The sequence below is a fragment of the Phalacrocorax aristotelis genome, chromosome 1, assembly GCF_949628215.1.
Source record: "Phalacrocorax aristotelis chromosome 1, bGulAri2.1, whole genome shotgun sequence".
NCBI classification, from domain to species: Eukaryota; Metazoa; Chordata; class Aves; order Suliformes; family Phalacrocoracidae; genus Phalacrocorax; species Phalacrocorax aristotelis.
Genome location: NC_134276.1, coordinates 4,935,992 through 4,949,731, shown reverse-complemented (window position 1 = coordinate 4,949,731; position 13,740 = coordinate 4,935,992). Strand labels below are relative to the sequence as shown.

At 44.3% G+C, this 13,740-nt stretch overlaps 1 protein-coding gene across 6 annotated transcripts in view; it reads left to right on the top strand.

Moving 5' to 3' along the window:
- Positions 1 to 13,740, top strand: part of TENM4 (teneurin transmembrane protein 4) — a 609,630-nt gene that overhangs the window by 484,736 nt on the left and 111,154 nt on the right. For all 6 annotated transcript variants that reach the window (XM_075076073.1, XM_075076149.1, XM_075076381.1 and 3 more), the window contains one exon: positions 10,739 to 10,885. In XM_075076073.1, coding sequence (XP_074932174.1) covers positions 10,739 to 10,885 — 147 coding nt within the window. The remainder of the gene's footprint in view (positions 1 to 10,738; positions 10,886 to 13,740) is intronic.

Here is a 13,740-nt window from a genome sequence, read left to right as displayed (position 1 = left end):
TGGCCTCATATTTAATCCAGTTGATGATATGGCCTGGATAGTGCCTCTGGTGCCCTGCATCCCACCTTAGAGATGCAAAAGGAGACTTCACTCTTCCTGTGCAGTCCTTGCACTGAGATTGTATCTGATACGCCAGTCTCTCTGTATGATATTTTGCTAGCAATAAGCCTAAATCCTTTGATTCCTGTTAGGGTTATCTAGAAAAATAATGGCAGAGAGCTCTTCCCCGTGTGGTGGAGTTGGGATGTTCATCATCCTTGAACAGCCTGGACACCAGAGCAAAGCCATCACTTGAATTTCAGTTGTTGCACAGGGTCCCTAGAGCACGAAACGACCAGCAGTTAGCTTGCCAAACACACAGTGATCCACCTAGCAGGATTTTCAAAGCACCTCAGTGCCTAATTCCCATTGATCTCTACAAAAGCTACATGCTTATGTCCTTTTGAAAATCTGGTCCTGGCACGCACTGGTGATATATGCAATAACAAGTGCCCAGACAGACAGGCAGACAGCCCGTCCCACATGGGCTTCTGCTTATGGCACCATCGGGCTGGTTTTTGTTTTACTTAGCAAAACTCTGATTTTTGAGAAATCTGCCCCTTTAAGTTTGCCTTTCATCAGCCTTCTTCTATAAATAATCACACATGTTCTGAATAGCTGGGGTTGTAATCAGTGCCTCTTGGTTTCTGCTGGAGCAGCTGGAATCCAGACAAGGCACATTACAGACGGATCCTGGTCTCCTTTCCCCAGCTTTCTAACACATCACTTGGGCCATTTAAATGCACAAAGCAGCTCGGTCCGTGTGCAGCCCGACGTCAAATAAGCCCACTGGTGTCTGGAGAAGGTTCTTGCTGCCCTCTGCCCAAGACAGCATAGTCAGCTCACTGCAGCGCCCAGGTGTATCCGCAGCAGAAGCTGAGCTGCGTTTGACCCGCTGGCACCCACCCTGCCTGGTTGAGGTGGGTTCCTCTGGGCAAGAGGCAGCCGTGGTTGTAGCAGTCAGTGGAAAACATGTGCTGGCTGCTTACTTCTGACATGAATTTGCATCAAGCTGAAGGTAATCTGGCATTGAGTAGTTCGGCAGCAGATTTGACAGTAAATATTAAGCACAGATGAACTTCAAAGACAGGCTTTTCCCTGCCCCTGTGGCATAAACTTCTTGTGCCGTCGCTGGTTCAGCAATGAAGGGCTACTTTCTCCTCTCCTTAAATTTACATGACCTCAGTTTAACTCCAGTGATTTCACTGAGGCTCTGTCCGCTTCGCCCCATGGGGAAGCTAAAGGGAAAAAGAATATTTGGAAAATGAAGAAGGAGAGTGTGCTGGAGAAGTTCTACCCAAAGACCTACCCCTAGGATCTCTCACTTCTCTATTCCTTCCCTCCCTCCCTCTCTATGAGCCAAGAGAAATGCTCGTGTTGTCCTTCCCTAAGTGTTTCAGACAAAACAAACCAAATTAGCTCAGGGTGGTGAAATGAGAGGGCTTTCAGTCTGGAAAATGCTCACATGAGCTCCCCTCGTAGCACATCTGAAGGGACAGTGGTTTCCAGGAGGGGGGCAGGACATGGAGCTGAGTGCAGTGCCTTCTGACCCCCTCCATAGTTCCTCAGCACAACCTACATGCCCATCAGCTTTCCAAAGGAGTGTCGGTAGATAATAAGATGGTATTTTGATGCCAGAAGTATAGCACGGGAATGAGACTATACAGGTTTAGAGAAGAAAGATTCATGCTACCATGGAATGTTCCCATAGAAGGCCTCCATTATTTTTCAAATTACGAGAAAACGTTGACACATAGCTGACTTATGGTTGGTACAGGCCACTGCCTCCACTGCCATCATCTGCACAGTGACTGCCCCCCAGATTTACAGGTTGGGCTGCTCTGGATATCAAAATCCAAGAGACACGTTCCCAGGCTCAGCCACCGTCCAAGTGGATGGTGATGCCATGTCTCGCATCGCTGCCACGACACTGCATTGATTAGTTAATCTCATTCCCAAGGCTCGCAACTGCCCCACACTAGGTTAGCTCCGGTCCTCCCAGTGCTCCCCACTACCTTCAATAGTGCTTCAACAGATCCATTAGATTCACAGGACGGCAGAATAATTCCTGCAAGGGCTGTGACCTCCCAGGTGGGCGGGCTGCGTGAACAAACCTGAAACAAAAACCTCTTCAAAAGGGCACCAGGAGACAACTGAGAGTGAGATTGCAGGGAGCAGACAAAAGAACAAGGGAAATAACGTTTAAGCAGGTAATGAAAGAGAATACAAGACTCGGAGCCTCTTATTTATTAATAAAGGCCAGCTGCTGTTAGGACAGAGAGTGCCGCCTGCTGGCATGCGCGAGGGCTCTCCAAGGCAGGACTCCCGGCTTCTGCTCATGTCTTTGCCACCAACTTTCTGTTTGACCCCAGAAAATCAATTAGGAGGTGGTTTTCCATGGGAATTGGGCACATGACTTTTCCCACTACACCTGTAACTTACTTTTTTTTTTCCTCAGCCCTCCTTGGAATAAGTATATTAATACTTACCTATCTGGTAGAGCTGCCATGAGGTTAATTTAATATTTGTAAAGTAATTTGATCTGGGGCTAGAGGATGCTGTATAAATGCAATGTATTACCTTTAAGAAGATCCAGGGAAAATCCTCTCCCAGTCTGGTAAGGTCACAGAACTGTGCCTCTTTGTGTGGAAAAATACAGGACAATCAGGTGAGGTGGAGCACTTTCAAATGACTCTGTTTCTCCTAATGAAAAGCAAAGCAGTCAGCAAACCAGAAGTAGACTGTTGCAAATGAGCAGAGCATTACAATATTCTGCCATATATATATATTTATACATATATATACCTATATATATATAAACACATAAATATATATAAAACTTTCCTGTTTCTCTTCCTGATCTTAATGAGCAAAGATGACTGGATGCCTAAACACAGCCTTCTTGAGCTCTTTGACTGAGGAGGGCTGTGCTCCACCCTTCGTCCTTTTTTCTCTCCTCATAATTAAGGTTTTTCTGTTCATATCACAGCGAACTTTCCTTTGCCTTTCTAGCACCTGCACAGTCTCGTAGTAAGCCGCAATGCACTTATTCAATCCTACCTTAAATGTCCTGTCTTTTATCTCCCAAGCTCACTATCTGGATAAGGTAGTGAAAGGTATGCTCTTCCTTCCTATTTTTCCTATTGTCTTTGTGTTTCTTTTAAAAAAATGCACCATGAACATGCTGTGTTGAGGTTGCATCTCTTCCTCATTGTCACCAGAGTGCTCCCTAATGTCTGGAAGGGTGAACTTTCCAGTCATTTAGGCAGGAAATACCTCCGTAAGTGCTGTGACCCTGTGTTAACATCGTATTAGTGTTCCTACCCGTCCCCTTGTCCCTGCCCTCCCCTCCAAATCATCTCTCATCCTCACCCCTCCTACCCAGGTAAGGCAAGTCAGGAGGAAACAAAAGGGTCCGTGAATACGGCAGTGATGTGTTTTAATTAAATGTCTATGATCCATTTTGTAACAAGCAGGTGAGTGCACTTTCCGTGTGGAGTCTTCATGTTTTTGATCCATGACTGCAGTGTTTTACATGGGAACTTTGAGTAACAATATTTTCTTTTTTCTTAATACAAAAATGTTATGCCCTCAAAGCCTCTGGTTGTATAAATCCACGAAATCTACCAAAATTAGTGACGTCGTATTAATGAACACGACAACAAAATCCAACCCTATGTTCTGATATGCGAATGTAAAGCAAGTCTAGGACCCAGGTCTTTCTTCAGCGAAGAAGGAAAGGAATTGAACTGTTACAGAATAGAGGTGATCTGTTATCTTAAAAAATCTCAGTTGTTTATTAATCAGAGCAATGAGCTAACTTAATTTAGGACTTTTAAATAGAAGTAAACAGGCCCACAATGCACTTAGCTTTCTAAAAATACTGAAATAGCGCACATCTAGTTAAATACAACAATCTGACAATACATATGATTGAGTTGGACACAAATACCTTTCTACATGGCTGATTTGACACTAACAGCAGCACAGTGCTGACACCACGCAGCATCGTATGTTTGCTGGTTAAACAAACCAAAAAATCAGGTTGAACAAATCAGTTTCTTCCATAGCATTGCCCTCCTTTTCAGGTTGTGAGCAATCAGAAATAGCAGCTGTGAGAGGCTGATGAAGAAGGACAGATATGCCAAAATATTTGTCTGGTGAACACTTCATGAAGTCTCTGCCATATAGGGCTCTTGTGGTGTGACAAGAAACACGGTTGCCCTACTGACTTCACTTCTCTGGATGAATTTACAGTCTGATATTTCTCTTTTGTTTCCATTGAGGCTTAAAGGCAGCGTCAAGTACAACTGCAAACAGGGAAAAACTTTGAACAGACAAACAAATATTAAAGTTAAGGAAATGTCCACAGTTTAAATAAGACAACTTTCATCTTCAGTGTAATCCAGCAACTGGTAGCTGTCCTTGGACCCCTGATTATAGATCAGTGGATTGTTTAGCAGTAGTTAGTTTTCTCTCATTGCTTAGCGTCAGTAACACATGCTTGACTTTTTTTAAATTAGGAGAAAAAAGTATATTCTCCTTGTTAGATCAAGGAAAGAGGGTCACTTTTTGTGCCCTTAAGAAGTAATAGTGGGGGCATCCTTAGAGGAAGATGAGGGCCATCACTAGGGAGCGCGATCAGAACCTCCTGTTCATGTTCCACATCTCAGTGTTCTGCATTTCAAAACCCTGGGGCTCCTCCTTTTCATCCCAACGTGTATTGGAGAAGGTTGGATCAGAAGGTAGCAGAGAAGCACCAGGGGGGTAGAACAGGTGAGAAATCAACCTGCAGAGCCTGGGACCAGGGACCTCCAGGACTAATTTGCCCATGCAGTACTGGCCCAGTTTTTTTTTCCTAAGTCTTCTGTAGCTGTCATTTTTCCTCTGGATAACCTTTTGACTTACCTTTATGTCCAAGAATAAAGACACATTGTATTTAGTGAGTATTTCAGTTGGTAACAGGTTAAGCAACATACTAAGAATAAAAGATTGTCTCTTACCATCCATGGCCTCTTTTGGAAAGATTAGCAATAGCTGAAACATTAAAAGTACATGTTTTTTACTTGGCTAACTGCATGGTGTGCATTTTTCAAAACTAAATTACTCATGGCCTTCTGGCTTTCTTAATAATTAACGTCTTTCTGGTTGAAATCCCTTCCCAGTAATCCTGTGTTGTCAAGGGTAAGCCTGATTCACCGCTTAATCTTTCCTACAGCTTTACAATAAACCAGTAAGTCAACGAAGATGCAGAATTGTCTCTAAATTGGAGGGCAAGTTTCAATAGCAAACATTAGCATGATTAAACCAAGTAGCTCTAACTAGAATTGGAGTGGAGTCTTCTAAACTAACCTAATTAACACTGGTAATGCTTAATATGAGAAGTGGCGCCTGCTATTAGAGAGGTGCTGATTTTAGAGAGAGCTTCTCCATCCAGGGTACCATTGGAGCTGATGGTACATCAACATAATTAATTTCTATTGTTGGTTATCCACTCTCGCTCTTTAAAAAAAACCAACCACCCACATTAACACTGTAGCGAGGCATATAAACAGGTAGGCTGAAATGGAAAGATGCTGAACAACATTTGGATTCAGGGGTGGCTGCAAGGTGACTTCTTTGGGCTGCTGCTGAAGTCTGAGAAGCAGTGAGAACCCAGGGTCTGACCACGGCCAGTCCCCTCCTTTGCACAGTTACAAGCAACAGGAGCGCTGGCAAGTAACTTCCTAATCTTCACATTACAGGATGCATCTGATTAAGGGTTTCTGGATTCCCACCATCACAAAATGTCGTCGTGGTAGTTTAAGAGTCGAGTGTTTTTCAGGACACTTTACCGGGTTTCTCATCATTTGCAGGGATCAGCTGATGCTTTGCTGCTCCCTGTGAGTCCAGAACTTCTGCAGGTCACTTACTGAGAGCTGTTCTCTCAGGCTCCAGGTGTTTGCATCCTCACGTGTTGCATTCAGCCGTGTCCTACTCGTTTCAGAGCTCAGCCACTGCCTGTGTGGACTCTCTACAACATCCGTCAGTGCTTTCATATTGACAGTGGAGGAAAGATAATAGCCTTATCTTTTGAGTTCCATTTCAAGTGGCAATGAGCCTTGGCTTGAAGAAAAATCCCATTGAACATTGTTTATAATTGGACTAATTAGAGAAGGCCTTAACTGTACAGATCATTAAAAGCAGATTATTTTACCAACAATCATAAATTGGCAGGGTAATTTCTTACTCTGGTGACAGCCTCCTTTGACTCTGATACTCTTTTCTTGTCTAGTTCAAAACTAGTCCACTTTTTATATTGCTTCCCTGGTCTGTACTGCCTCTTGAATGTCCCGCAGTAGCATCATCTTTCAGCAGCGCTTTCATGTGCTTCAGCTGGAAACTCACATAAAGGGCTTCCCCCCGCCCCGCCCAAAAAAGCCCTATTCATATATTTAATTCTCTTAGTCACCCAAATACAGTTAACAAACACAAACAGGAATAATGGATCATTAGTGACTCTAGCTATGAGAAATCAGAGCTGCAAGATTACGGTGGTGTAAATCGGTGAGGATTAAGCCATCCTGCTGTGTTGATATTGAGAAGCACTTTGGAGACAAGATGATCTTTTGCTTTATTCCCCAGCATGGGGGAAAGGAAGGGAAGGGATGAAGTATATTTGTATTTTTTCGTCAAGTGCTTTGAAGTGCACCGTTTCATGGAATGGGGAATGCTGTACCTTCCTATCTCTGTAGTGTTAGTGACGGCTGAGTCTTTACGCAATAAGCCAGTTTAGAAATAGTATTTACAGGCCCATTCTCCTAGATACATTGGCCTACACATCCATGCTACCTTCTAACGTTCTGAAGCTACGAGTCTGACAGCTGCTGTTTAATTGCGTTCGTTTCTATGAATGATTTCCTTTCTCAGTATTGAAAACTGTCTGGTTTCCAGAACCAGACGCCCATGACACAGGAGAGGTACAATTTAATCCTCACAGCACTGATACTGTGCTGTACCTTGTAATGTAATGGTTAATACCTGAAAATTTTTATGTTCATGGATCTGTAAGGAAGAATTTATCTCATTAGGAAACAGTTCTTCCTGACTCCTGGGAAGAGATCTATCTCATTAGGAGCCAGAGATGACTCTCTGCGTGATGGGAGGGGGTAAATTTGCTTTCTAGACTTGAAAGATGCCAAAACAATGGAGTTTGACATTACAGGTAGGAGTTATCCCGCTTTAGATGCTTGCATCTCAGCTAGTCATGCTGGGTTTCCTTAATAGTCAAGGAAGAGAAATAGATACTTTGGGAAGGTATAATCTCATGAGATTCTCTCTCTCTTCTGTCTCTCATCTCCCCTCTGTCCGCCTGCCTTCTGAGAGGTGTGACTTAGTTTCTGTGGGTCCAGATCAAAAAGGTTCAGAGGAAATCATGAGAGTCCATTCAGAAAGTCTCAAACACGTTTCATATAGACAACGAATTGCCCACAAAATTCAAAGACATAGGACTGAAAGGGCTCTCCTCAGTTAGCCTCCAGCCTTCTGCTGTCAAGGGCAACCCCGTTGTGTAAAACTATATAAATTTACCAAGCTCTGTGGATAGATCGGTGAGGCTTCTTCCCCTTAATACGCCTACTGGGAGGCTACTCCAAAACTTTATTCCTTTGATCCCAGCAAATGATTTTTTTTTTCTAATTTCCAGCCAGAATTTATTCATGCTTGGTTTATGTCCATTTGTTCTTATGCCAGCATTATTCTCTCTATTAGCTTAAATAGCTGTTTTCTATTCTCACTGTTTATCTGTTTCATGCATTTATGGAAAACAATCATAGTCTTTTCAGCCTTTGCTGTGCTAAAGTAGACGAATCAAGCTCTTCACATTTCCTCAGATGCAGGAGGTTCTCCCATCCTTATTTTTTCAGCCATTTTCTGCCACTCCAAATTCCCCCTTTCCTAAGCCTGGGAGAGTAAAGCACACGCAGCTCCTAATTTTTACAGTTATATTAGTTTTTCCTATATACTTGCTGGACACTCCTCCTGTGAGACATTTGAAGATCATTTGCTTTTGTTAGTCTCAGACCAAATGATCAACCACTACAGCATCTTTTCTGTCTAATAATGTTAGATCTTTGCTTTTGAGATTTTTGTTCCAAAGATTATAAAACACAAAATATAATTGAAACAAAAACAATAAAATGAAATCCCTCTTTTCCCTCTGAATTTTCATCATGTGAAACCTTAGAGGCCTAACTTAAACTGTTTCCAGGTTTCAGACTTGTTCCTACATGGCTTGGAACCAAACCCAGGAGACTTTTAGTCTTTAGCTCCCAGCAAAATCTCCTAAAACCTATCTTGTTCCTACTGCAGAAAATAAGAGCCTGCTCCAGGAATTAGACACTACTTGTTGGTTTAAGAATCTAGGGGTATCCAACCCCTCTTCTCTCTTCCTTTTACAGCGGTGTCTTCAACTTCTCATCACTCAGCTCTTGTTTCTCACTGCGCTCCTGCCTGGGTCAACACCACAGAACCTTTGCAAAGAGTTTCATGGTCAGCCTCTGCAACCGCAGGATAGAAAAGAACTTTTTAGGATGGATTATGAAGAGGCCAAACAGTAAAAACATGGTGTGATCAGTGGTGAGGCACCAGCCCAGCTCTAATGGAGCCATGCAGAATACACATGAAGTGAGATTTCTTCAGCGGTTTTTCATCTAAATAAATTTAGGCAGGTTTATAAAGAGGGGGAAACAGTTGTATCTCTACCATCAGGATGCTCCATCCAAACTGAATTTCAAACTGAAATTTCCAAAGTTAATTTCTCTACTGAATTTCTCTATTCCAAAGTAGGAACTACCTAGCTATGTAACTTTAGCAGGTTATTTTAATAAGTAGTACACATCTTCCTCTCTCATTCTCCAAAACAGCTGAATGCTTCCAGCTTGTACTGGAAGTAGGTAACGGGAGGAAGCAAATAAATCAGCTCTAGCACTGGAAAAAATCAGATTAAGTGGTTAAAAGTTTGGCACTGTTCTAGGAAATGACGGCAGGGTATTCAAATGGAGAAGTTCAAGTAGCCCTGCCTATAAATAGTTCTTCTGTAGTATATAAATACTGATATAGTGTATAAGGACCAAAATACGCACACAGACAAGCATGCTCCACACACACACACATTATGTACCCCCCGCGAATGCACACCTTAAAGACTGAAATACAACAAATACGTTTGTAAATGGAAACTATATTTTAGATCCGTTTAAAGGACTCGTTCTTACCATCTTTGTTTCTCTTTCCGTTCAGTCCCTGTAAATCTGTCCCTTGTTAGATAAACAGTCTTACGGCGTTAAGTTTGCCGTGAAACAGTTCCTGAGCACAGGCGTTTCTGAACGACGTGCCCCCAGCGCGGGACACGCGGCGGCGCGGCCTGCTCTGCAGGCTGCCCCGGCCCGGCCTCGGGCCCGGCCTCGCGCGGCACGCGCCCGGCCAGACGTTGCAACGACGCACACCCCTTCGCCATCGCTCGAAACCCTTCGGGACAGGGTGACTCTCGTTCGCAGACAAACCTGTCTCGCAAAGATGAGGGCCTGGAGAAACTCAAACTATGTGGCAGGATTGCACAACATCCATATAAATAGAGAGGGCCTTAAAACGGGGCTCAGAAGGGCTGAATTGTGTTCCTGCTATGATCAGTCCTGCTGAGTGACCTTGGCAGTCCCTTCAGTCCCTCGTACTTCAGCTTCCTAATCTGTAAAATGTGGCTTATATTTCTGACTGCTTCTCAGTAAAGATTTTTGAGCTCTGCAAGTAAAAAGCCCCCAGAAGTGTATAAGCTGAGCAGCCTCCCTCACACTGCTGCTCACTGTGGAAATTACTCTGCTGTTTTCTGAGGAGGGGAAAAAAAAATAGATGGAAAGCTCGGCAAGAGGTCACCAGGTGAGAAAACCAAACCCTAGTGAGCAGACTGGGAGCTTGGTGTTCATCCTCCCTAAGTTTTATCACCTATAAAAGAAACACCTGCCTCTGTGGTGGGCTCTCTCTAGTCACTGGAGAGAAACGGGTGTTTCCAGAGCGTGTGTCAGCTCATCAGTGTGGGCATCTAACACACACGAGGGGATTTATGCCATGGGACAGTCTTTTTCTCTTCTGACTACAGAGAGAGTTTAAGGTATCTCCGTTATAGATGAATTGTAACCGGATGAGATGAATCCCACCCAAAATAGCTGCAGGAGAGAAACTGGGTGTTCTCCAAATATTTTCTAATGCAGGAAGAGCCTTCCCTTTCCAGCCAGCTTTGACCACTTACCAGTCTGAGGTCTCAGTATTGCTGAAAGCCAGCTGCTTTATCCCACCGGGTGGGAGGAACTTTAACCCCACATGCGATTTAGGTAACCCCAAATCTTGGTCTTACAAAGCAAAGGCTTTGAGAGGATCAGAGGGCAGGGTGGATTTTACAACCAATAAAGCAGGAAAATCTCATTGCTTCCCTGAAGCTCACCATTCCCTCGATCCAATTAGTGAGGCTGTGCTGCAAGGAGCCCACTGAGTGGTCACCACCATCCCAGTCCCGAACTGGGACAGTTCACTCCAGGTGGGAAGACACCAAATGGGAGTGGAGAAATAAACTGAAGGCAAAAGGAAAAAGCTGCTTAATTAGCCCCTTTCCAGGCTATGTTGCCTTGTCTTTGCAGTGCATTTGAACGTGTGACCGTTTGCCTTGCAGAGGGATGCCCTGGCTTGTGTAACGGCAACGGCAGATGCACGCTGGACATGAACGGCTGGCACTGTGTCTGCCAGCTGGGCTGGAGAGGAGCTGGCTGCGATACTTCCATGGAGACAGCATGCGGCGATGGGAAAGACAACGACGGAGGTAGGATACGAGCACACGCGATACGTCAGGCTTCGCAGAGCCTATAAGCCTTGCCCAGTGAACAGTCAGCTGGGCTTGATTCTGCAGGGCAGATTGGTTTTTGACAGCTGGTGGAGAACAGACAGCGAAGTCTGCCAGGCTGGCTCAGCCAGGGTGGATTTGAATTCAAATGAAATGGGTTTGGACTTGGGGTGCCAGGGCTGAAGAGGGAGGTTTGTTTATCCTCAAATCAAGTCCATATTCCAGAGAGCAGGCAGCAGCTATGCACTCGTCCTGTCACTCTGCCCCAGCCGGGTGGCTCAGCAGTGACACGACGGGACCACCTCAGACCGAGAACGCCCCTGACTCTTTGAACTTTGGCCTCACTCCCTGAGGTTTTCATCAAGGCTCTCTGGTAGGTCACTACTGACTCGGGATGGATGTTTTGCAGAAACTTAGTGGCTTCGGTGACTGATCCCCATGCCCACAAGCCATCCAATCCCTCTCAAGCCATGTTTTATTGATTACAGTTCCATATGTAATGATGTCAGGCATGTGAATAATAGCCCTGTGTAATGCAAACTTAATATTCAGAGTTATCTCATTACAAAGGAAACCCTGGTGCAGTATGAAGGTTTGAATTAGAGGGCAGGAGATGAGATATTAAATTTAAGGCATAAGGGAGACTGCATAATTTGTTTTGTTGTCACTCAGCAAAAGGCTTTGTAAACCACAAGTCTGGGCCAGGACCCAGACTGTGAAGTGGAGACTGCATTTTGCAAGCCTCTGTTTTATCATATTCACAAGAACAGTACAGTCAAAAAAAAAAAAGAGATAAAAATAGCCAAGCCAAGGCTGTGATTATCTGCTTCACAGCAACTGGGATTCTGATTGAATATTTAAAATACTTCTGCACATCTGGCATGGCAAATGGACCAAATTATCCCTTTAGAAAAGATGGAAAAATTTGGAGAACCATACAAAGAGTACACACTGTAAAACAAAGGTCGCTTTTTGCCTCCATGAAGCTAAATATCACCGTACTCATCTCTCCTATTTACAGCTGACACAGGGCAGCAATAAAGTTCATCACATCAGATGTGTAAAAGTATGTTAAATAGAGCCAAGGATAATCCCAGTTTCCATGGAAAAAATACTGTGAACTTTTTAGAAGGAGAGAGAGGGGAGAAGGAGTAATCCAGCCTAACATAAAAGGTAGATCACATCTATATAACATCAAAAAGACCATGGCCAGACTCTGAGCAGGTTGTGGAACGCCATCTCCTCCTGTCTGCTGCTTCAAGGTGCTGACCTTGTAACTGGGCTACCCTCACCTTGGAGCGAGCTGTTTGTCGCCTTGCTAGCCTGCAGGACAGCAGATGTAGACAGGAGAGACAAAAGGCATCGACATGTTTACAAGTTAGTGCACATCAGCTGCTAACTTGCATTTGGTGAGCTTGTGTGGAGCAGTGGCGTACACAGCTAGAGCAGGGCAACTGATAGGTTGTAACATATTGCCGTGCGACAGCTTAGTCGTGTCAGAGCCCACAAACGAGCGTTGACTTTACTCTTGATACACTAAGAAAAATCACATGTACATGGTGTTTGTTACAGTTTACGGATAATCCATGTCATGCACTGTGCTATTCCTTTGGTTTTGCTACATTATTGCTAAGGACTCTCCCCAGCTGGGAAGTGGAACATGTATACATTTACCTTCTCGAGTTGATTTCTGTACGTGCTTATGGATCATTTGTGCTGTAGTTGTGGGCTCAAATCTAGAATTTCAACCTCTGAGATGTAGGGGCATCAGCAGTACTTTGAAGGCCGAGTTCCTTGTTTAGCACAGGGGTCTGAATATGGTTACATGGACTGGTAAAGGCTGCTTCTGGACCTGTTCCCTAGTTGTTACGCTGGTCGCTCTGGCAAGGCAGCTGGAGACACTTGAAGAACATCCATAGACTAATTTAGGTTGGAAGGGACCTCCAGCAGTTGTCTAGTTCAACCTTCTGCTCAGAGCAGGTCTAATTAATTACATCAGGTTGCTCAGGACTGTGTCCAGTCAACCCTTGAACACCTCTAAGGGTGGAAAGATTCCACCTCTCTGGGAAACCTGCTCCAGTATATGACCATCCTTATACTAAACATTTTTCTCCTAATATCTAATCATAATTTTCCATGTTCCGACTTAATGTCTGTTGCCTTTTGTCCAGCACCATCTGATACATGCTGAAGTACCCCAGCTGGCTTCTGGCCTCCCCTTCACAATAACTTGGATCTCTAGTAGAGCATATATATGTGTTTCGCGTGTGACAGCTGCCTTTCGATTACCCAGATATCCGAAGGCAAGTAAATGGCACTAGGCACCTGTGCTTAGGAAGCAGAATTGCGCCCATATTCGATGCAGCCACCTTGTCACCACAAACATCATACCACGGGAAACTGCTGTGCTTCGAAGAGCACTGAAGAGATGTCGGCCTGAACAGTCTCTTTGACAGAGCATGAAGTATGTGTAGGAACACTATGGCTTTTGCCTCTTGTGGAGTCCTATGAGAGTCTCTGCAGTGATGCACGCTCAGGGCTGGAGAAAGGTGGTTTATTTGACGGTTCACCATAAAGGATTTCAGGGCTATTGCTGAGTTTGTCTTCATATGCACGTGAATGAAGGCAATGAAGATGGGAGTCTTTTCATGATGCTTTAGAAGTCAAACATCTGAGCTAGTCACCGTGGGTACCATCAATGGAGCGAAATAGATTTAGGGCATCATGTCTCTGAGCTATTTCAGATATCACCTCATAGGTGCCTGCTTTTCATTGGCAACTGCTGCCCATCGAGTCACTTTCTGCTCAGAGCAGCATCTCCCAAAGCTGAGACA